Source organism: Pelophylax lessonae (genome assembly GCF_965119305.1).
Source record: "Pelophylax lessonae genome assembly, chromosome: 4".
Classification (NCBI taxonomy): Eukaryota; Metazoa; Chordata; class Amphibia; order Anura; family Ranidae; genus Pelophylax; species Pelophylax lessonae.
Window position 1 is genome coordinate 567,382,655 of NC_138771.1, and position 24,904 is coordinate 567,407,558.

The 24,904-nt window shown below is 45.9% G+C and overlaps 1 protein-coding gene across 1 annotated transcript in view; it reads left to right on the forward strand.

The window, feature by feature from the left end:
* PIWIL2 (piwi like RNA-mediated gene silencing 2) overlaps positions 1-24,904 on the forward strand; it is a 727,256-nt gene that overhangs the window by 661,782 nt on the left and 40,570 nt on the right. Inside the window, exon 18 of the mRNA XM_082255773.1 lies at positions 3,668-3,773. Within this exon, the coding sequence (XP_082111899.1) occupies positions 3,668-3,773 (106 nt within the window). The remainder of the gene's footprint in view (positions 1-3,667; positions 3,774-24,904) is intronic.

Consider the following 24,904-nt stretch of genomic DNA (forward strand, 5'->3'; position numbering starts at 1 on the left):
TCGGGCTGGGGTGGGGTCCTGGGCAATCTGTCTGCCCAGGGCACTTGGTCGGGGGAGGAATCCTCCCTTCTGATCAATGTGTTGGAATTGAGAGCGATAAAGCTCTGTCTATTCCAGTGGTCGGATCGACTTCGGGGGCTGTCCTGTTCGGGTACAGACAGACAATGCTACCGCGGTGGCTTACATCAACCACCGAAGGGGCACCAGGAGTGCCCGGGCGGCCCGGAAGGTGACCGACATTCTGTCTTGGGCCGAGACTCATGTCCCGGCAATTTCAGCAGTTCACATACCGGGTGTGGAGAATTGGCAGGCCGACTATCTGAGCCGCCAGACCCTGGACCAGGGGGAATGGTCCCTGCACCCGGAGGTCTTTCAACTGCTCTGTGCGAAGTAGTGATCCCCGGAAGTGGATCTGTTCGCGTCTGGGCAGAAAAATAAAGGTGTAAAGAGTGTAGTGGCAAGAACGCGCAATCCTCGGGCAGACGCCTCGGATGCGTTGGTGGCCCCTTTGCATCAGTATCGTCTGATGTATGCCTTTCCTCCAATTCAGTTGTTGTCCAGGTTCCTTCGCAGGTTGGCCTCGGAACCTCTGTTCACCTGGCAGTGGCGCCTCCTTGGCGGCTGCCCATGCGGGAAGATCTACTGTCTCAGCTACCGATCTTCCATCCTGCTTTACAGTCGCTGGCTTTAACGGCCTGGCTGTTGAGACGCAGGTCCTGAGAGACAGGGGTCTCGCCCCTGAGGTCATTCCTACTTTAATCAAGGCTCGGAAAACCTCATCTGGTAAAATCTATTACCGTACCTGGACGGCTTATTTCGCCTGGTGTGAGTCCAGGGGGTTCTCCCCTCGCTCGTACTCTGTGACAAGAGTGTTGGCTTTCCCTCAGTCTGGGTCAGACCAGGGCCTGGCGCTGGCCACGATAAAGGACCAGGTATTCCGCACTGGCTGTTCTTTTTCAACGCCCTGTGGCATCTCATTCCTTAATTCGCACCTTCATTCAAGGTGTGCGACATTTGGCTCCTCCTAGGAGGGAGCCTTTACCTCCATGGGACTTGAACTTGGTTCTATCCATGTTACAGCGTGCTCCCTTTGAAATCATCCGGGAGATATCGTTGCCTCTGCTGTCTAAGAAGGTTGCCTTTTTAGTGGCGATCACTTCGGCTCGCAGGGTATCGGAACTGGCGGCGTTGTCTTGCCGTTCTTACTTGGTGATTCACCAGGATAACGTGGTCTTGCGACCACATTCGGCTTTTCTTCCTAAGGTGGTCTCTACGTTCCACCTTAATGAGGACATTTTCCTGCCTTCGCTTTGTACGAAGCCTAAGCATCCTAAGGAGGTTGCTTTGCATTCCTTGGATGTTGTCAGGGCGATCAGGGTTTACCTGTCGTCTACAGAGTCCTTTCGGAAAACGAATTCCCTCTTTGTCCTTCCTGAGGGATCTCGGAAGGGCATGGCTGCGTCTGCAGCGACCATTGCCAAATGGATCAGACAGACCATTGAACAGGCCTATGCTTTGAAGGAACGGATTCCACCATTCCCTGTTAAGGCGCACTCTACCAGATCTTTGAATGCGTCCTGGGCCTATTGGCATCGTGCCTCGGTGTGCAAGGCTGTGACTTGGTCGTCAGTGCACACCTTTTCCAAATTCTATAAGGTGGATGTTCTGGCATCAGCTGATGCCTCCTTTGGCCGCAAAGTTCTCAATGCGGCAGTGCCATAAGGGACCCTTGTTTTTTTTATGGGTCCCTTGCTGTTGGGGTTGTTTATCCCCTGGGTTATTTGCTTTCCTGGGCTGTTGCTCATGTTGAGCCTTGTTTTCTGTTGCCCAGAAGGTTCTCTTACTGTGCGTGTAAGGTTCCTTTCTCTGATGTGGGTACTGCGTTGCCTTTTCTACGGTTGCGTCTCCCACCCTTCAAGTCTACACTGCTTTGGGACATCCCAATAGTGATGACTTAGAGGAGGCGGCGACTGTCGGAGGACGTAAGAGAAAACTGAATTTTTTTTTAAATCTTACCTGTAAAATTCCTTTCTCTGAGTCCTCCGACAGTCGCCGCCCCCGCCCCTCTTTTGGGGTTTTCTTGTACACTTACTGCTATGCTACCAAACTGAGTTGGGAGTGTTCACTGCAGGGGGGTATTGACCAGTGGGACAGCCCCCATGGGTGTGTCTATACTAATGCTTTTGTTCTTTTGAATAAGTCTTATGCCTAGATACTCCTGCGGAGCGGAAGTCAATACCCCAATAGTGATGACTTAGAGGAGGCGGCGACTGTCGTAGGACTCAGAGAAAGGAATTTTACAGGTAAGATTTTCCAAAAATTCAGTTTTTTAGCACTGATTACTGTAGTAATGTCACTGGTTCCCAGAAAAGTGTAAAAAATGTCAGGTGTCCGATTTGTCTGCCGCAATGTTGCAGTCCTGCTAAAAATCGCTGATCGCCATCATAACTAGTAAAAAATGACCAAATCTTCCCCTATTTTGTAGACACGATAACTTTTGTGCAACCCAATCAATATACACTTATTGGGTGTTTTTTTACCAAAAATATTTAGCAGAATACATATTGGCCTAAAATTATGAAAAGATTTGATTTAAAAAAAAAAAAAATATTGGGAATGTTTTATAGCAGAATGTTAAACACATTTCTTTTTTTTTCAGAATTGTTGCTCTTTATTTTTTTGTTTATAGCGCAGAATATAAAAATCGCAGAGGTGATCAAACAGTGCCGTATTGCAAAAAATGGCTTGGTAATTAAAGGGTGTAAAACCCTCTGGTCCAAAAGTGGTTAAATAAAAACCTAACCTGAAGCTCTAAGCCTTTTATTACCTTTCAATTGGTTTCTCTGTTTTGGATTGAGGAGGAAAGGGATATGTTTCATTGGTGTGTCTGTGCATGTTGAGGATGTTTCCCTCTCTCTTTATATCCTTGATCTTCCCAGGCAATTTCTCTGAGCTGAACTCCTTCAACTATTAATTCACATTACGTTCTTTTGTTAAATCCACCAGGATTTGGGGACTGCATCAGTGGCTATCCTAGAAGGTTCTCTATATGGGAAATAATTAAATACACTCCAGAGGGAACTAGACGTTCAATGCACAGCAGTGCCTGGGATGTCACATAAAGAGAGTGGAAAATTTTCCCAAAAGTGATAGAGTTATATAAACCCCATAAAAGGTCTATTCCCTCCCCTATGGTATCCACAAAAAAAATTGTTTTAGCTGGGGTTCGACTAACAGCCCTCTTCTTGTAACTGCCTTTATCTTGCTATTTGCGTAGTTTATTGGAGTAATGGTATATTATATTTAGGCTACTAATAGAAAAAAATACTAAATTATAACTGAATCATAGCACTAAAAAACGCATCTGAAATTGCTCTTCCTTGACCCTTGGAAAAGAGAAATCCTTCCACAGTAATATACAGGACTGAAGTTAATTAGTTGCTTAGTCATCTTGAAAGTTTGTAAATGTTGATCCTTTTTCATTTTACAGCCCAACTTGACTGCAAAACAGATTTCTGATTGTAAACATTATGCAGAGTTTGGTGTTTATAGCTTCTGCCTTTTCTTTTCACGCATAGGGGGAGGGTGGTTATATTACAGCTGGTAATTGTAGAGATCCAAGGTGCGACTTAATGTGTAAGCTGTACTCTTCGCCCTTTATTTCCAGTTGCCTGACCCGCTGGTACTCTCGTGTAGTCTTCCAACTTCCACATCAAGAGATTGTAGATGGCTTAAAGCTGTGCCTGGTTGCTGCCCTGCAAAAGTACCATGAGGTGGGGAGACTGTTGCTGTAAAACAATTTTTTATTGAAAACATTTGGGAAGTATTTGGTTGTGTGTTTAAGTGTAGACTATCACAGACTAACACTCACTATTTGAAATTTCAGAATTACCCCCCCCACACACACACACACACACACACATTTGTATAAACAGTTGGAGAATTGACAGTATTCTAGGAGGAAGAAAACTGGTTAGAATAAAATCGCCTAAAGCTGTGTTTTGTGCCCGTATTTAGGCGTTCATTGATTCCATTGTTCAGAATATTAATTTCTCTTACGTCCTCCGACAGTCGCCGCCACCTCTTAGTCATCACTATTGGGTATTGACTTCCGCTCCACAGGAGTAGCTAGGCATAAGACTTAGTCAAAAGAACAAAAGAATTTGCATAGACACACCCATGGGGGCTGTCCCACTGGTCAATACCCCCCCCTGCAGTGATCACTCCCAAAGCAGTTTGTTTCTCCCTAGTGTCAGGAGTAGTTATGCTTTCCCTGTGCTGGGGCTACAATCTCAGCCTTTCGAATCTTTTTTATTTGATTTTCTTTGAAAATGTCAGTTTTTTCTTTGATTTACTAGCTGTTTATTTTGTCAGCTTTAGTTTTTGTCGACTCTTCGGATGAAGATGGATTCTTGCGGAGCTGGGATTCGGACTGACCGCCCTGGTTCTCCAGGGCAGAGGGTCAGAGGGACCCCCAGCCCGCCATTGAACGTTCAGCCATGTGTTCGTCCTGGCATTATGAACGACCCATTCCTTCTCGCAGCAGGGATGCAGCCTGTGAGGTGGCTACCTCACTGGACACATCTGCGGTGCTGCAGTGTCCTTTCCTTGGCTAATGGCATTCCCTGTCAGATGAGGACAGCGGCTTTCCGTCCATAGAGGCACCCCACGCCATCTGGTACAGGTAAGTACTTCTGTGTGGGGCCTCTATCTGGGGTGGCAGTCCTGTGTTGCTGTGTGTTCCCCATGTCTATGCCTGTGTGGGGCTCCCTGATGCGATCCCTGCGGGGATCTCTTGTACATGCAGTGCGGTGTGTTTTTGGGGGCCCCTACCCCTGTGTCACTTCAGTGTTTTTTGGGGGTGCAGACTGTGTGTGTGGCGGCTGCAGCGGGGTAAAACCGCGCGGTCCGCCATTTTTAGTATGGGCAAGCATGTCTGGCTTCACTGTGGGCTACACTACATGCTGTTTTGGCGCCATCCGGCGCCATCTTGCGTGTGGCAGAACAATCGTTCCGAGCACATGTTCGGGGGTTATTTTGCCGAACCTCCCATTCAGTTCTATGGGCAGCCATTTTCCCTGGGTCTTGCAGCTTATCAGCCTCTGATGACCTCACTTCCTTTTCCTCTGAAGCAGCGATCGATGTGGTAACACTCTGTGGGGGCTCGGCAGACTGTCTCTTCCATAACTCTGTTTTGTCATTCCTGGCTCAGTTTCTTCTCCTTTTGGGGGTCTTTGGTCACTGTACATATAGCGGTGGGCTGCGCACTCCGCAGCGATTTTAAAGGGCCGGTACCTTTTATTGCACCGTTGTGTTCTAACTTTGGCAATGGAATCTCAGGACAGCAAATTCCCTCCAGCCCTAGTGGGGGACCCCAGTCCTGCTGGGGCCCCTGTTATACCTGATTTGGCCGCCGTAGTGGCGTCTTTAGTGTCCTAAATGGAGGTGCTGATGGCTGAACGTGCTGCTCGGAAAAGGCCCAGATTATCTATCTCCTCTGATTCAGATGGTGATGTGGCTGCTGCGGCGGGCATGCCCTTTTCAGGGTCTCGCTCATCCCTGGACCCTCTGGGATCTGAGGCGGAGGTGGAGGGGGTTGATGTTTCTCCGCCGGGGTCGCCTAAGGAACGCGCGACCATGGATGAGTTGATTTCTTCTGTGAAAGAAACACTGGACTTGGAGGATGAGCCCAGTCCTCCGGGCATCGTGTCCTCTTTTGGTACAGACAAGGGACACCGTAAGTCGGCGCAGGTTTTTCCCTGCCCCGCATAGTTTCATTACACTGAATGAACTGTGGTGCACTTTAAAACGTCCATTCATGGTACCTAGTCGGTTTAAGTCGCTTTATCCCTTTGCGCCGGCTACGGAATATCGCAATGGTGTGTGCCTCCACAGGTGGATCACACTGTGGCCGTCTTAAACAAGGCTACCTTGATTCCTACTGAGGAGACCCCAGTCTTTCGGGATCCCACGGACAGAAGGTTGCAGTCTCTAGCCCGCCATTCCTACACGGTGGCGGGTTCCTTGCTCAAACCTGTTTTCGTGTCCCTTCTGGTGGCTCAGGCGGTGACTGATTGGACTAAGGTGCTTAGACGCAACCTCGCGTCTCATTCTGCCACGCTGGCTATGGTGGACCAAATTCACTAAGGAGTCATGTATTTGTGTGATGCGGCCTTAAATGAGGCCCCTTTGGTAGCACGCCTATCTAGTGTTGCGGTGCTTAACCCTCGATTGATCTGGCTGAAGAGCTGGTCGGCTGACCAGACGTCACGGAAAACATTTGCTTATTTTCCCTATGCTGGTTCTCGCCTTTTTGGCAAGGCGTTGGATACCTTGGTAAAAGGCGTCACGGGGGGAGCACGATGCTGCCCCAGAACCCGAAGAACAAGTCCTTTCGTGGCAAGCAGGGTTCCGCCTCTCGACCCACTCAAGGGTCCTTTCATGCCTTTAGGAATCAAACCAAGGGCAAGCCCTTCAAGGGCCAAGGTAGCCAGAAGAAGCCCTGGGCGAGCAAGCAGAAGTCCGGCAATGCCGGTGCGGCGGCTCAATCCGCCTCTGCCTGAAGGGGCGCCCTCACCCATTTCTGGGGTGGGGGGACGTTTGCGCAGTTTCCTCCAACCTTGGCTGCTCCGAATTCCGGACAGGTGGGTTCAGGAAATCATTCGATCAGGGTACAAGATCGAATTCCTTTCCTGGCCGGCGGACAGATATTTTTTCCCTCAAATCTTCATTTGACCCCAGGGCGCCTGCAGGACCTGCATCAATCGGTGCAGGACCTCCTTGCCCAGGGGGTGATTGTCCCGGTGCCTCATCGGGACAGGTTTCGGGGGTTTTATTCCAATCTGTTCACTGTGCCCAGAAAGGAGGGCAAGGTACGTCCTATTCTGGACCTGAAAGCGCTGAACCGCTTCGTGCACGTTCGGAAGTTCCGTATGGAATCTCTCCGTTCGGTGGTGGCCTCCCTGAGCCCAGGGGAATTCCTGGCCTCTATAGACCTGAAGGATGCGTACCTGCACATCCCCATTTTCGAGGGTCACCAGAGGTACCTTCGGTTCGCAATAGCGGAGGACCACTATCAGTTTGTGGCGTTACCTTTTGGTCTTGCTTCTGCTCCAAGGGTCTTTACCAAAGTGCTGGCGCCTGTTCTGGGCCTGCTGAGGGCACAGGGAATTGCAGTCTTGGGGTATCTGGACGATCTCCTCTTAAGATCTAGTGTCAGCCAGAACCTACTGCGCGATCTGTCCACCACGGTGCAGACACTCCAGGAGTTCAGGTGGACCATCAACGTACAGAAGTTGACCTTGTCTCCTTCGGTTCATCTTCCCTATCTGGGAATGATCCTGGACTCTGCTCAGGCAAAGGTGTTCTTGCCGGAGGACAAGCTCTGGACCTTACAGGACGAGATCAGGTCCCTCAGGGACAATCCATCCTCGTCACTCAGGACCTGCATGCAGTCCCTGGGGTTGATGGTATCGGCCTTCGAGGTGATACCCTTTGCTCAGTTTCACACACGGTCTCTTCAAGCGGAGATCCTGGCCAGGTGGGACAGATTACCTCAGTCCTTGGATCGCAATCTGTCTGCCCAAGGCACTTGGTCGGAGGAGGAATCCTCCCTTCCGATCAACATATAGGAATTGAGAGTGATCAAGCTCTGGCTTTTCCAGTGGTCGGATCGACTTTGGAGCCGTCCTGTTCGGGTACAGACGGACAATGCCACCGCGGTGGCTTACATCTACCATCAAGGGGGCACCAGGAGTGCACGGGCGGCCCGGGAGGTGACCGACATTCTGTTCTGGGCCGAGACTCGTGTCCCGGCGATTTCAGCAGTTCACGTTCCGGGTGTGGAGATTTGGCAGGCCGACTATCTGAGCCGCCAGACCCTGGACCAGGGGGAATGGTCTCCTCACCCGGAGGTCTTCCAAATGCTGTGTGCCAAGTAGGGATCCCCGGACGTGGATCTGTTCGCGTCTCGGCTAAACCACAAGGTGGAAAGGTTCGTGGCAAGAACGCGCGATCCTCTGGCAGACGCCTTGGATGCATTGGTGGCCCCTTGGCATCAGTATCGCCTAATGTATGCCTTTCCTCCGATTCAGTTGTTGTCCAGGTTCCTTCGCAGGTTAGCCTCGGAACCGCACTTGGTGATTCTGGTAGCGCCGGACTGGCCGCGCCGGTCCTGGTACGCCGACGTTGTTCACCTGGCAGTGGTGCCTCCTTGGCGGCTGCCAATCCGGGAAGATCTACTTTCTCAGGGACCGATCTTCCATCCTGCTTTACAGTCGCTGGCTTTAACGGCCTGGCTGTTGAGACCCAGGTCCTAAGACACAGGGGTCTCTCCCCAGAGGTCATTCCTACTCTGATTAAGGCTAGGAAAGCCTCATCTGGTAAAATCTATTACCGTACCTGGAAAGTTATTTCGCCTGGTATGAGTCCAGGGCGTTCTCCCCTCGCTCGTACTCGGTGACTAGAGTGTTGGCTTTCCTCCAGTCTGGTGTGGACCAGCGCCTGGTGCTGGCCACGATTAAGGGCCAGGTATCTGCACTGGCTATTCTTTTCTAACTCCCAGTGGCGTCTCATTCCTTGGTTCGCACCTTTATTCAAGGTGTGCGACATTTGGCCCCTCCCCGGAGGGAGCCCTTACCTCCATGGGACTTGAACTTAGTTCTGTCTGCGTTGCAGCGTTCTCACTTTGAAAACATCCGGGAGATATCGTTACCTCTGCTGTCTAAGGAGGTTGCTTTTTTAGTGGCGATCACTTCGGCTCGCAGAGTGTCAGAGTTGGCGGCGTTGTCTTGCCGCTCTCCTTACTTGGTGATTCACAAGGATAAGGTGGTCTTGTGACCTCATTCGGCTTTTCTTCCTAAGGTGGTCTCTGAGTTCCACCTTAATGAGGACATTGTTCTGCCTTCGCTCTGTGCGCAGCCTAAGCATCCTAAGGAGGTTGCATTGCATTCCTTGGATGTTGTCAGGGCGATCAGGGTTTACCTGTCGTCCACTGAATCCTTTCGGAAAACAGATTCCCTCTTTGTCCTTCCTGAGGGACCTCGGAAGGGCATGGCTGCGTCTGCGGCGACCATTGCCAAATGGATCAGACAGACCATTGAACAGGCCTATGCTTTGAAGGAACGGGTTCCACCCTTCCCTGTTAAGGCGCACTCAACCAGATCTTTGAGTGCGTCCTGGGCCTACTGGCATCGAGCCTCAGTGGCCCAGGTGTGCAAGGCTGCGACTTGGTCGTCGGTGCACACCTTTTCCAAATTCTATAAGGTGGATGTTCTGGCGTCAGCTGATGCCTCCTTTGGCCGCAAAGTTCTCAGTGCTGCAGTGCCATAGGGGACCCTTGTTTTTTTGTGGGTCCTTGGCTGTTGGGGTTGTTTATCCCCTGGGTTATTGGCTTTCCTGGGCTGTTGTTCCTGTTGAGCCTTTTCTGTTGCCCAGAAGGTTCTCTTACTGTGCGTGTAAGGTTCCTTTCTCTGATGTGGGTACTGCGTTGCCTTTTCTACGGTTGCGTCTCCCACCCCTCATGGCTACACTGCTTTGGGACATCCCAATAGTGATGACTTAGAGGTGGCGGCGACTGTCGGAGGACATAAGAGAAAACTGAATTTTTTTTTAAAATCTTACCTGTAAAATTCCTTTCTCTGAGTCCTCCGACAGTCGCCGCCCCCGCCCCTCTTTTGGTGTTTTTTCTTGTTCACCTACTGCTATTCTACCAAACTGAGTTGGGAGTAATCACTGCAGGGGGGCATTGACCAGTGGGACAGCCCCCATTGGTGTGTCTATGCAAATGCTTTTGTTCTTTTGACTAAGTCTTATGCCTAGCTACTCCTGTGGAGCGGAAGTCAATACCCAATAGTGATGACTTAGAGGTGGCGGCGACTGTCGGAGGACTCAGAGAAAGGAATCTTACAGGTAAGATTTTACAAAAATTCCGTTGCATTTAGGCTTATTCAGCGTTTTCTCTACCCAAAAGCTCCTCACATGTGCATGGCCACATATGCTAATATAGTGATGCGTTTACACCATGTGTGCATAAGGCCCCAATACTTAGCAGGCTAACCCATGTGTATTTATATATATATATATATATATATATATATATATTTTCAGCGTTCAGCCCCTATAATTAGATTAATTTCATACACCCTAAAGGTAATCTATATTGGTTTTGAACATAGATTTTGTAATATGGCCTCATCCACACACCCATTTTTTAGGTTGGGCTGCGTACAGCCATTAACGTGTATTGGCTGCGGTTTGTGGCACCTGCAGTTCTCCAGGCATGGAAAAGCATTGGGGATTTTTCCTTAGGAAAAAGTTCTCCTTTCTTAACATTACAACAACGTTTTATGTTACACCCGTTTTTAGGTTGCAACATGTTCAGCAACCTCCCCCCGCACTGCCTATGCCCCCCTTATTGTGACAGCAGGGGGGGGATCTTCTCCCTGCACCCGCTGTCACAATTTCAGAACAGCGCAACCATGTGGGGCTCCTCCCAAACAGATTTCCTTATTCATTCACAGAGTTCTGGTAATGAATGAACTACAACTACCATCTGCCATTGCGGCAGATGGCTTGTAGTTCTTGATGAATTGTGAGGTGACTAATGATAGCAGTTAGAGGGTTGAGACAATCCATTTAACACTGACATGGGGTACTCACCATGGTCCGCTTTTATTCATTTATGTAAAAACCTTTCTCCCAAAAGACAAAAACATTTTGTTGTAAATGCTTATGAAGTGTTAGCTGGAGTTCAGCTTAAGTTTGTTAGTTTAGGTCCATCTAAATCTGCTAGTCTAACACTACACTCTCCCCAGGCTGACAATTATAGGGCTGCAACTAATGATTTGTTGGCCGATTATTGTTTTGATTAATCGGATAATAACCTAAAAATAAAATGTGGTGTATAAATTTAGTTATTATGTAAAATTAAAAAAAAAAGGCAATTTATTCTTCAATATCTCTATGCAGTGGTAAACATAAATAACCAACTATATGGTTAGGGAGCAAAATCTCTAATCCACTCTGAGAATAACAGTCAGAGGAGATATACTGTATATAATGTAGAGGTTGAATCTGGTAATTATCATCAGACTCAGAGATCAAATTTTTTTTTTTTTTTTAAAGAAAAAAAATGAAAGACCGTTTTGCCGATTTTCAGACAGAAGTGTATTATATTATGTATGACAGACTCCCTTGTCATAGACAGGTGGCTTCATAAAAGCTTCCTGCGCCTGTGGTCACTTATGCTGGCCATACAAAAACAATGTCTACCTTCAAAAAAAATTTTCATTTTAAGAACCTTCATTCGATTTTCTAATCGTTAGTGGGGTTAAATCGATGTTCGTTTTCTACCACAGTCACAATAAAAATTTGAAGGGGCAGAATAGAAAACTTCTTGGTCAAAGGAATTTTCAGGCAGTGAATGTGGTTTTCATTCAGAAAATAATTTTTTTTTTAAATCTTAATGTTAAAAGCAATTAAAAATTTTCAAATGACATCCTTTGATTCAGCGAATCTACAAAGATTTTTGGTATTAATAATCTCATCCGAAAATCTATACATGTATGGCCAGCATAAGGCTCGGTTCACACCTATGTAGTTTGCTTTTGATCCGTTTCTGCAGTGCTTTTTGTTGTGCTTTTTGCATTTGTGCCCCCGTGATTTTGTTGTGATTTGCATTTTTAATGCTATTTTTTTTTTTGGCTAATTTGTTGTCAGGCAGATTAAAAAAGGCAAATTGTGGCAAAAACACTCTATATACTTTTCTGCAGCATCTCCATTGAAGTCTACTGAACCAAAAAATCAACGTTTTGCGTTGAAAAAAGTCCTTGACCCCTTCCAAATTTGTAGCGGCTGAAAAAAAGCAAAGCTGTGAACGTGTCCCATAGGAAACCATGTAAATTGAACTGTAATGCGTGTCTTTAAAAAGCACCAAAAAAACGCATAGGTGTGAACCAGGCCTAAGACGTTTAGTAGCAGCATCCTTTTTTTGTATCACCTGTCATAATGGGGGTTAAAAAAACTAAAATGAGCCCTTTATAGTACAAAAAGAGCATATAATCAATACTATAAGGGGTTCATTTTTACCATGAAACAGTGAAAGTAATAATATATATTACTTATAGCATATATATAATAATAAATACACCCAGAAGTAGGATATATGGGCATTTTAACTAGGAATCAGACATGAAGCTACAGTTTATGAAGGGTGGAAAGGATATATCAATCTTTTATATTAAAGTAGTACTAAAAGCTGAGACTTTTTCCTAGAATATGATCATTTTAAATACAATACTGGTAAAAGTTTACTTTAAATGTAATTGTAATGCTTTATATTTCCTCCAGTCTATCAGCTCCCACCTTCTCTGGGTTCAGATGCTGATCTTCCCTGCACAGAGTCTTTAAAGTTATATATTTTAGAACAGCAAACATGTTATACTTACCTGCTCTGTGTAATGCTCTTGCACAGAGCAGCCCTGATTCTCCTTTTCTAGGGTCCCCCACCAATGTTTCTTGCTCCTCCTGCCTTCAGAGTACCCCAATAGCATGGTAAAAAAAAACGTCTGCTTTTATAACCACTCACTTCCTGCCCAGGGCTACATGTCCCATGAGGCATTGCTCCTCACAAGTTCAAAACTTCTCAGGCACTTACTGACCTGTATGGATGGTGTACTGAGCTGTATGTGTGCTGCACTGTGTCTTCTGACATGTATGGGCGGTGTACTGAGCTGTATGTGTTCTTCATTGTATTTCCTGAAATAATGCATGCTGTATGCAGGACAACTAGTCAGCTGACTGATTAATCGATTATGAAAATAGTTGACAACTATTTTTATAATCTATTAGTTGTCTGTTTCAGCCCTAGATAATACATTCCCCCCAGGCTGACAATTTTTCTGTTGAAAGGGGTCTGCTTAACTGCTTAATTCAGAATGCTTTTTTGGAAGGTGGAGGCTCCTTAAAAAAACAATTTAATGAACTAGGCTGCAAGTTGAAGGGAAGGACCTCCCTAGGTCAGGGGTGTCAAACTCAATTTCACCCCGGGCCGCATCAGCATTGTGGTTGCCCTCAAAGGAACGGTTGTATCTGTAAGACTTTATAAATGTATCTACTGCAAGTCTGAAAAGGAGGGTCGCGCACCGCTGCTATCCTCCACAAGAAACTTTACTGGAGACTGCTCAGAGAACATGGTTCTGCCATGGTGTTCTGTCTGAAGTCTCCAATAAAGTTTCTTGTGGATGATACCAGTGGTGTGCGACCCTCCTTTTCAACTGGCATAGAATCGTAGTATTCTCATAATACTTATAAGCAGATGTCTAGAGCACCCCACCTCCCCTTACATCAAATATCTAGAGCCCCCCCACCATCAGAAATCAAGAGTCCTCCACCCTCCCTTTCATCACAGTGCACCCCCTTACTTTTGCTGCTGTCAGGAAGAAGTTAGGGGCGAAGCTTCAGGAGAAGTGCGAGGGCCACAAGAAATGGCCTGGAGGGCTGCATTCGGCCCCCGTGCCTTGTGTTTGACACGTGTGTCCTAGGTGATATTCTCTGAAATATTGCCTGTGCCATGCGCAACACAGGAAAGGCAGGGGGAGATTAGAGAACTGAATGCATGGCTAAAAGACCTGGTGTAAGAAGCAAGGATTTGGGTTTTTAAAAACTTTTACAGATTGAGGTTGGTATGGTTTGCCACCATCCTAGTCATATATAAGAGTAAAAAGATTGGTCTCCTCAATGTGGGATTTTGTCGGCAAACAAATACAAAAATGTATAAAAAACATTCATGTTATTCAAAAATACATAAGTGAAAATCAAAATTATACATACATTACACAGCATAAAAATACATGTCATGGAACACTAGAAAGATGCTACCATACATGAATCAATGAAAATGCTTGGAGTGAAAGGAACCCCTATGGCAGAGTACAAATTGTGATCCAACGCGTTTCAAACTTTTTTGGAACTAACAGTTCAGTTCTTCATCAGGGAAAAGTAGATTTAAACTCTAAAGAAAAGATAGAAAAAACATAATAAAGCAACTGCATACAAAAGGCAGGTATGTCTCCCTGCGGGTGATCTCAGCATGTGTGGATATATGTGCCAAATTCAGACTGACCATAGAGAGGGGGGAGGGAAGGGGGGAGAACATATGAAAATCCCCATAGATCCTTTCTCTTCAAAAATATACATGAAGCAGCTTATCTACTTCAGGTGAATTCCCAGTGTGTACCTCCAAGTTTTTCTAGGATAGGTAAGTCCCATGTCTTTCCTATAGGGCCGCGGGAATACGAAATATTCGCCAACCGACCGGCAAAGCGCACTGAAAAAAAAAATATATATATATGTATAGTAAAAAGGAAAAAACAAAAAGCAGTGGTTGCAATTCAAATCACTGTTCAGTGTATTGCTTTAATTCTCTGGGTGCATTAGATCAAAAGCCAGCTTGTCAACTGATGCATCTTAGTACAGAAAGAGGCATCAAACATGCTGTAGAAAGTATCACATCAAATGCATAGCCCATCCATCAAGTAAAGGTTAAACTAGGCAATAGGTGTACTTACATAATATCACCGGAGAAGAAAAAAATGAATTCAACAATAGGGTCCAAGGGCCCAAGGTTCGTTCCTGCTGATTATACAGCTCGACTCCAAGAGGGGGACTCCAAAAAAGGGGAATCCCCAATCATGTACTGGTGGGTCCCCACCAAATGGAACACCCCTTCTGCGAGGGGGCTCCAGGAGACTACCGCCGGTCACAGACCTCGGCATCCTAAAAAGGCGCCAACGCGGGAGACGCCGCGCTGGAAACGCCCCCACTTCCGCCGGAAGTGACGCCACACATGGCACCAGACCGGAAGTGAGCGAAAACGTCGGAGTCGGCGGGAGCCGCAAGGACGAGGCTACCGCCGACTATCAAACATTGACGAAAGGACCAATGGCCGCCGGCGCGGGTGCTGGTTGTCCCCACGAAGATCCGGGGGACATCAATCACCCATCCACACACGGGGAATGTGCGGAGGGGTGAAGTACCAGCCACCCGCGCCGGACAGGAAAGAACATGGGACAAAAAACAATCCAGGAAGAAAAAACAAGGGGCAAATATTAGAAAATTAATTAATTAATTTAAAAAAATTATTTATAATTGGGAGACTTTCAAAAAAAAAAACACCCCCATCAAATTGATCCGGCCAAGTATGGAAAGGAACAATCTGGCAGCGAAACGGCCACATTCCCAAATCTCGGTCCAAAAAGGGGAAGAGAGACGGGGCAATGTACGATGGAAAAACGAGGCAAAAATCGGTGGATACCACACATATGATGCCCACAGTTGGTATGCAGTTGTCATATCAAATTAGGTAAATAAAGTTGACATATGTGCACATGTGTATCACAATGGGACAGCGGATCTACCAAGATAACACAAGGTGCCCATATAGAAAAAACATATTTCAGTACACACGTGCATATATGTACCCATACACAAAAATTGATTAAACTGAAACCAATTTAATTATATTTTAAGCTTTAAACAGCCCTGCTTAATCGTGAAAATCAGGGTTAATATAAATGACAAGCTTATAAACAAAAAGAAGAAAAAAAGGGGGGGGGGGGAAGGGGCACACAACAAAACAGAAAAAAGAGGGAGAGTTGAAGAGGAAGTTGACTGGTGTATATCTAGTCGGTCTTGCCCGAGCTAAAGCCAGACAAGAAGGGTCTAAAACTCTCGGTCTCATTGAGACCGGGAGGCATGGTCGCTCTTAGGGTCCTAATCCAGCGTGCCTCCTTCTGCAGGAGGACCGTGTTCCAGTCGCCCCCCCCTTGATGGAATGTGAGTGCGGTCCAAAACAGTGAAGTTCACAGAGGGCATATGGTAGCCATGAGTTCCAGCTACATTCCTGCCCAAAGGCAGGTAAGGGTTGCTGACTCTCATGCTTGCCAGATGTTTTCCAACCCGGTCATGAAATTCCTGTTTTGTTTTGCCCACATGGAAAGAACCGCACTCACACTCCATCAAGTAGACGACTGCCCTGGTCTTGCAGTTGCCTTAAATGCCTTAATCTGAAGGGGCTCCCATTGGGCAGGGTGAAGGTGGTTCTCTGTCGGATAAAAGGACAGCAGACGCAGGATCCACAAGGGTAGGTACCCCACACCCTACAGGGGTCTCGGGTGATTCACCCCTGTATTCACTATGCACCAGCTGTTCTCCGATCGATCCAGCTCTGCGGTGTACTACTGTGGGAATTTTGGTAACAAATTTCGAAAGAGTGGCATCCTCCGTCAAGATATGCCAATGTTTGTTCAAAGCTTTAAAAATCTTTTGATGTCCGTTAGAGCAGTGGTTCTCAATTCCGGTCCTCGGGACCCACTAACAGGCCAGATTTTAAGTATTACCTTGGGGGATGCAGACTAGAATACTGCAATCACTGAGAAGCAAATGAGATCACCTGTGATGTAATTTAGTTATCTTGCAAACCTGGCCTGTTGGTGGGTCCCGAGGACCGGAGTTGAGAACCACTGCGTTAGAGTATCGTGTGATTAGTCTTACATTTTCCTCTTTTTTCTGGACGTTAGGTCTAAAAATCAAGTCCCTTCTATCCAATATTCTCACTTTATTAAAGGATCTCCTAAGAGCTGACTTGGTGTATCCCCGTGCCAAAAGTCTCTGCGTAAGCTTATCTGCTTCTGTTAGAAAATTTTCAAAGGTGGTACAATTGCGCCTAAGTCGAAAAAACTGGCTCAGGATGAAAACTACTCGCATGGAGGATGGTATTGCCAGCCGTCTCCTTCCTGAAGAGACCGCTGGCAAGTTTACTATCCTCCTTTTTGCGAATAGTGAGATCCAAAAAATCTATATGGTGAGTATTAAACACCATAGTAAAGAACAGATTAAAGTTGTTCTTATTGAGATGTTCCAAAAATTCTCTTAGCAAGGTGGGGGACTCATCCCACACCAAAAATACATCATCAATGTATCTCTGCCACATGAGAATGTGGCAGGTATACATGGCAAGGCCCTTGTCCGAAAAAAGGAAACGCTCCCACTCCCCCAGGTACAGGTTGGCGTAGGTGGGGGCACAACATGTGCCCTTTGCACCCCCTGCACCTGGAGGTAGTGGGAGCCTCCAAAGGAGAAGATGTTATGTTTGAGAATGAAGTCCAACATAGTGAGCATGAACTGGTTGAACGCCCAGTCATCCCGGCTGCTTTGGTTGATCACCCGAGCCACCACCTGGATCCCCAAATCGTGCTGAATACTGTTGTACAGAGACCACATCGATGGAGACCAGGAGGGCGGACTCGGGAATCTGAAGGTTCTCTATGGCTTGAAGCAAATGTAAGGTATCCCTCGTGTAGGAGGGCAGGCTAACAACGTACGGACGCAAGTAGTGGTCCAGTACTTCGCTCATGCCCTCCGAGATACATCCATTGCCTGATATAATAGGCCTACCTGGCGGGCTACTTAGGCTTTTGTGCACCTTAGGCAGGGCATACATCGTAGGGAGCTTTGGGTGTCTGGTACGTATTAAGTCCCATAATTCTTTCGAAATGACTCCCTGTGTCCCTGCCTCGTCTAACAAATGATAGAATTCCCGATTAGATTTATCCACCAGGGAGGCCGGTACTCGTTAATACCATTTCTGGTCGCCCAATATTTTTAAACACATGCTCTCATAGTCCTTATTGTCCATCAAAACAATATTGCCCCCCTTGTCGGAGGGCTTAATTGTGATGGACGAGTTGTTCTGTAAGGACCTGAGAGCTTGTTGTTGGGCTATATTGAGGTTCCCCTGGGATTTTTCCTTTGCCATATTCTCTATCTCCCGAGTGGTCTGTCTAACAAACAGAGCCAGGGCTGGGTTGGTATTAAACGACGGGAATTTTGCTGAGCTTCTTCGAAAGTTGGTAAAGTTGGACGCGTCTGATGTCTCCATAGGTGGTCTTGAGATCCCACCATCTTCCTCCTCTTCATCAGAGGAGCTGTCAAAGCCCCCCTCCATCAATAGGAGATTGAGATCTCTTAAAGCCCTAAGGTCAGCCATGGTGAGTTTAGGCTGCAATTCAGGACTAGGAATCTCGGGCTTGGAGTACATGCTTTTGAACATGAGGCGTCGTGCATACAGATGTATGTCCTTTATTAGTTGAAATCTATCCACCGGGCGTGCAGCGCAGAAGGATAGGCCTAAGGACAGCACCTCACTTTCCTCTGGAGTGAGGACATGTGAGGATAAATTAATGATACTTAGGTTTGAGATGGTGTTGTTTGTGGGCTCTGTATCATATAGGTAGCTATTCCTTTCTGAGAAACTTGCTTCCCCCCTGTTGCACCCTTCTCCTGACCTAAAAAAAGACCATCATTGTAGTTCCCAGTCTTGGAAACTGCCCCCAGATCGCGTTTGGTGGGTGGAACATTTGTCTCTTTGGGAACGGATTGATTGGATTTGTTTGGTTTAGGACCACTACCATGGGCTGGTAATTTTGGGTCTTTAGGGGGTCCCCTATTTCCATTGTCAGAGACTCCCACTGTAGATCCACCTCCCAGATGGCGTTTGTGGGCCTGATAATTCCCCTCCCTGTCATGACTTTTAAAGGGGTTCCCTTTTCTTTTAGCTGGACGACGGTCTGCTGATGATGCAGCTGATGAAGAGGAGTGATTTGATTGGGAATCCGAGGTGTGATCACCTGGGATGGGATTTGAGAGTCTATTATGGTTCCCAGGTTTCCTTTTAGGGAACTTGGTGTCATTGTGTGCCATCTATAAGTCTTTCCTTCCCTGAAGGCATTTTTAGCTCTCCAGAATTTTTTATCTTTCTTCTGGAGAATAGATTTTCCATACCTTTCAATATGTTTTTTAAGATTGATTTCATGATTAACGTACTCCTCATGGGTTTTTAAAGGGGCTAATTGTTTATATAGACTCTCTATCTCTGTCTCCAATTTTTTAAGCTGGGTGCGATACTCTGCTTGTAACAGTTTCATCAAATTTTGGGAACAGGCATTAAGCTCTACTTCCCATTTCTTTTTTAGTTCAGGAGAAACATGATCCAAAATAGGAAATATCTGGATACAAAGGATTTGGGTTTTTAGAGCACTGGGCTCACTTTTCATTGGGGTGCAACCTATATGCTAAAGATAGTTTGCACCTAAATGAAAGGGGGGTCTGTTGTGCTGGGGGAGAGGTTTATGGGAAGGCTGGAGGAGTTTTTATCAACTAATATTGATGGTGAATTAGATTATAAGGGGTCAGACAGGGGTCAGCCCCTATTAGTGGGTGGAATGGGGAAAGATGGGGGGAGAGTTATGGCAGAGGATAAGAAGGTTCCCATGTTACAAACAACATTGGAAATGGTACTATTTGTACCAAAATTAAAAATATGCAAAATAAGTGTACAAAATATGACAAAAGTGTCTTTTCTTCAATGCCAGAAGTCTGCTAAGCAAAATAGGTGAGTTGGAAGCTCTGGTGCACGAGGAGAACAATAATTTTTTTAGTATTGCTGAATCTTGGCTTCATTCTTCACATGACTGGGCTATTAATATTCCTGGCTATGCTCTCTTTCAGAAAGACAGGGTAAAACGGAGGGATGATAGTGTCTGTCTCCATGTGAGAAGTGATCTCAAAGTGAGTGTGAAAGAGGACCTTAGTTGATGGAGAGTGTGATGAGTCTGAAGCAGTATGGGTGGAAATGTACATGGGTGTGCGTAATACAAAGATTATCATTGGAGTTTGTTATAGACCTCCCAATATTAATGAGGAGGTGGAGACTCCGCTCCTAGCACAGATTGCAAGGGCTGAGACAGTAATAATTAATGGGGTATTTTAACTACCCAGACTTTGACTGGAGTAATGGCACTGCTGGAGCAGTTAAAGGGCAAAAATGTATAAATTTATTTTATAAATATTATTTAAATTGATAAAATTTACAATTTTATGGTACATTTTATTGAGGCCCTGACTAGAAATAATGCTCTGTTGGACCTGGTAATCTCAAACCATGCAGAGCCTATTAACCACTTCTTTTCCCCCTTAGTGACCAGGCCATTTTTTTGCGATTCGGCACTGCGTTACATTAACGGACAATTGCGCGGTCGTGCGACGCTGTACCTAAATAAAATTGATGTTCTTTTTCCCCACAAATAGAGCTTTCTTTTCATGGTATTTGATCACCTGTGCGATTTTTATTTTTTGCGCTATAAACAAAATAAGCGCAACAATTCTGGAAAAAAAAACAATATTTTTCACATTCTGCTATATAACATTCCCGAAAAAAACATCTTTATTCTAAAAAAAAAAAAACATTTTAGGCCAATTTGTTTTCTGCTACATATTTTTGGTAAAAAAAAAAAAAATCACAATAAGCGTATTTTGATTGGTTTGCGCAAAAGTTATCACGTCTACTAACTACGGGAAAGTCATTTTTATTTTTTTTTACTAGTATTGGCGGCGATCTGCGACTTTTTGTGGGACTGCGAAATTGCCACGGACAGATCTGACTCCTGACTGACATTTTTTACACTTTTGGGGGGACCAGTGACATTACTATAGTAATCAGTGCTAAAAATATTCACTGTTACTGTAATGATGACACTGGCAGGGAAGGGGTTATTAGTGTGGGTGATCAAGGGGTTAAATGTGTACCTAGGGGCATGTTTCTAACTGTGGGGGGGGGGGGGGTGTGGCGGCTTGTGGAATGACAATAGAGTCCTGTGATCCTATATAGAAGGATCACAGGGGCTCTGTGATCATTCCAGGGAGAAGAACAGTCAGCTGTGTTTAGTTAGTGGGGAACGATCGTGGGTGTCAGGCGGCAATCAAAGTCGCCTGACCCGTGCATCGGCTTCCCTGCTGACAAGCGGGGGTGGAAGCTCGCCCGCTAGCTGCAGGCGTGCGACCGACGTAGACGTACGTCGGTTTGCCTGGGAGAGCCACAATGCCGCAGTAAAAAGGTGGCGTGTGGTTGGCAACCAGTTAATATTGTTCATATAAAATAACATCTGGGTAGCAGTGACCATAATATGAATTCATTTTTTAATGTTCGCTGTAAGCAAAAAATGCATACAGGAAATATAAAAACACTTCACTTTAAGAGAGAAAATTTTCCAAGGCTAAGAGCTGCTCTCCAGGACTTGGACTGGGATGGAATATTGGCATCGATGAACACCGTACAAAAATGCGAATTCTTCAAAAAGACTGTGCGCAAACTCACTGCAAAGTATATTCCCATGGGCAATAAGTTTAAAAGGCTAAAAATAAAACCTATGTGGCTCACAGCCAAAGTTAAAAAAAGCTATAAATAATAAGGAAAGAGCTTTTAAAAAATATAAAAATTAAGGAACACTATCATTGTTTAATCGTTATAAAGAATATAACAGAATATGTAAAAAGGAAATCAAGTACGTAAAAATTCAAAATGAACGACAGATTGCAAAAGATAGGACAAACCCCCAAAAATTCTTCAAATATTAAGAGTTAAAAAGGTTAGGCCTGAGCATGTAGGCATTTTACAAAACAATCTGGAATGGGTGACTGGGGACAAAGAGAAGGCAAATTTATTAAATACTTTCTTCAGCTCTGTGTATACAAAGGAGCATGGGGGAGCTCATGACCATAATGAGGATGGTATTGACACAGCCCCAAATGATCCACAAAAGCGATATGGTCCAGAAATAATTAGACAGAATAAAGGTGGATAAAGTGCCTGGACCAGGTGTCGTCCACCCACGCATCCTAAAAGAATTGAGCGCTGTAATTTCAAGGCCTTTGTTTCTAATTTTTGGACTGGAATAGTACCACTGCATTGGCATAGGGCCAATCTGGTGCCTATATTTATAATGGAATCAAAGTCTTTGCCAAGTAATTATAGACCTGTTAGTTTAACTTCTATAGTCAGGAAGATACTGGAGAGTTTTATTAAAGACCACATAGATGAGTTCTTGCTGGAAAAAAATATTTTAAGCAACAGACAGCATGGATTCGTGAAAGACAGAAGTTGTAAAAATAAGCCTGATTTCTTTTCATGAGGAGGTAAGTAAAACCTTTGACAAGAGGGGTGGCTGTGGATGTAGTATACTTGGATTTTGCAAAAATTTGACACAGTTCCCCACACACGACTAATGTGTAAGGTAAAGAAAGACTACAGGCTTGGAAAGATAAGTTTGTAAATAAATAGAAAATTGTCTAAAAGATAGAATTCAGAGAGTAGTGGTTAATGATTCTTACTCTGAATGGTCTAAGGTTATCAGTGGTTTACCCCGAGGTTCAGTGTTGGGACCCTTACTTTTTAATATCTTTATAAATGATATAGGGTCTGGGATTAAAAGTACCATTTCAGTCTTTGCAAATGACAGCAAGCTTGTCAATGGGGCCCTTACTTTATTAACGACCTATTCACACCAAAACACAGTGTAGGAAAGGCACATTTTGTGCACATTCCCGGCACCACAGGTAAACATGCTTCTCCAACTAGCGGCATGCAGGTGCCAATGAATTGTTCATAGCACCCTAAAGCATCTCACAAGTGTGGTGTGTTTGTGGCCAGCAAGTCGCATTGTACCACAATACTATGCATTTTTGTGTGGAATATTCTGAAAAAGGGCTTGCACAACTTCCTCGTATGTTCATTGAAGTACACAGCCCATCCCTTTGAAGAGGCTCTTCTAAAGAAGTGGTCTCTCCCTCCTATCGTGAATCCTCCAATCTTTAGGTTCAACAAGGCAACCATGATTCCAGTGGAGGACTTTTGTTTGCATGCTCTATGTTCATGATTGTGGGGTCAGCCCTTTGCCTAGGTCCGGCTATGGCCCTTGTTTCTCAAACTCTCACTGATTGGGCTAGGCTCTTACTCTAGGGTCTGGGTAATAAGCAGGTTTCCCCAGTTTATGTATAACTAGCGGACCAACTTGTCCATGGACTCAAGTAGGTGTGATGCCTCCTTGAATGCAACTCTGTTACTTTCGTATCTCTCTGTCTCGGCCGCAGTCCTTCGAGTCCCTTGGCTTAAGTGTTGGTCGGCGGACCAGACTTCTAAAAAGGCCCTGATGCAGTTGCCTTTCCAAGGTGAGCAGCTCTTTGGTTCTATGCTGGACAACATTTTCTGAACCTTACGTGAGGTAAAAGTAATTTCCTTTTCGTTCATTGACGGACACAGCTTCTGATCTTCTTGACCATTGGGCTATAATGCCCCCTACAGGAGTAGGACACTAGGCATAAAAAGAATTTCGTTCTTTTCTGCCTAGTCAGGGGTAAGGACCGAGTTCTTGCTGGGATCTCTGGTCCTTGCAATTTTTCCCTTTTTTAGTTCAAATTTTTTTTCCTATGAGATCTACCATCAACTGCTAGACTGGGCGACAGGCAGGATTATCTAGATCCAGTGGTCATCCCAGTTTGGCCAGCGAGTGCATGCGTGCAGACCACAGCTCCATGCTAGGTTGGCCACGACATAGCCCCACCAGACGGGGGTTGGCCTGCAAGCTAAATGCCACATACGACCAGGTATCGGCCCGCATTGCAGCGTTCCTCCAAGCCGACAGCCCCCCATTTTGATGTCAAGGGGTTCCGTCTGGACTTGTGCCCACCTGGTTCTTGTTATGGTGAGTAACTGTCCCCTGCCTTCTTTCACCGCTCAGACGTTTTTGTTTTTTTTTTTTTTTTTGTGCTTCATGGGCGCAAGAAATAGGTAAGCCGTTCAGGGTTTTCTGGAGGGGCTACAAACCATGGTTAGACAAGACCAAGACCAGCCATCCAGTTCTGCTGAAAAGTCCTCTTCAGCATGAAGGGGCACTCTCACCCTTTTCTGGGGTGGGGGGACGTCTGCGCTTCTTTCAGGGACCCTGATCTTTCTTCATTCAAGACAAATGGGTTCACAAACTGATTTATTCTAGGTACAAGATCGAATTTCGGTACCTGCCGACAGACAGGTTCTTTCAGTCAAATCTTCGCCTGTCTCTGGATTGTTTGAAGGATCTCTGGGACGCAGTGCAGGATCTCCTTTCTCAAGGAGTGATTGTGCAGACTCCTCCACAGGAACGCTTTCAACCTTTTCACGGTGCCCAAGAAAGAGGGCAAGGTGCGTCCAATTCTGAACCTCAAGGCTCTGCACTGTTTTGTGCAGGTTCAGAAGTTTTCAAATGGATTTCTCAGCTTTGCGGTGGCAGAGGAGCATTTTCAATTTGTGGCCTTACCCTTGGGTCTCGCCTCCGCTCCCCTCGTTGCGCCAAAAAGAGATTGCGATCCTGGGATATCTGGATGGTCTACTATTGAGAGCAGACTCTCACTCGGCTCTGTTGGGCGACCTGTCAATTACAGTTCAGACCCTTCAGGAATTCGGGTGGACTATCAATTTCAAAAAATCTATTTCACTGAAGGCGTTAGAGCAGGATTATCTGGGGCTGACTCTAGATTCCGCCTTGGCAAGGGTCTTTCTTCCCCTGGAAAAACTTCAGAAGTTGCAGGGAGCGCTCCAGTTGCTGTTGAAAACCGTTCTGTCCTCACTACAGACTTGCATGAGAGCCCTGGGTCTTATGGTATCAACCTTCGAGGCGGTTCCGTTTGCTCAGTCTCACTCGAGACCTCTGCAACAAGAGATTCTTGCCAAATGGAACAGGGATCCAATTTAGGCAAATTGATACGCTTGAGCCGACTCATGAGGTCTGCTCTATCATGGTGGATCCAGTCACCAGCATTGTGTCAGGGCAAGTCCTTCCTACCACTGTTTTGGACGGTGGTTGCCACAGACACCAGCCTGGTAGGCTCGGGTGGAGTGGTGGGGAAGCTCTGCGCCCAGGGGACCTGGTCAATAGAGGAGTCTTCCTTACCGATCAATATTCTGGAGCTCAGAGCAGTCACGCTTTGCCTGATCCACTGGACAAATCGGCTACACGGTTCTCCGGTTCGGATCCAA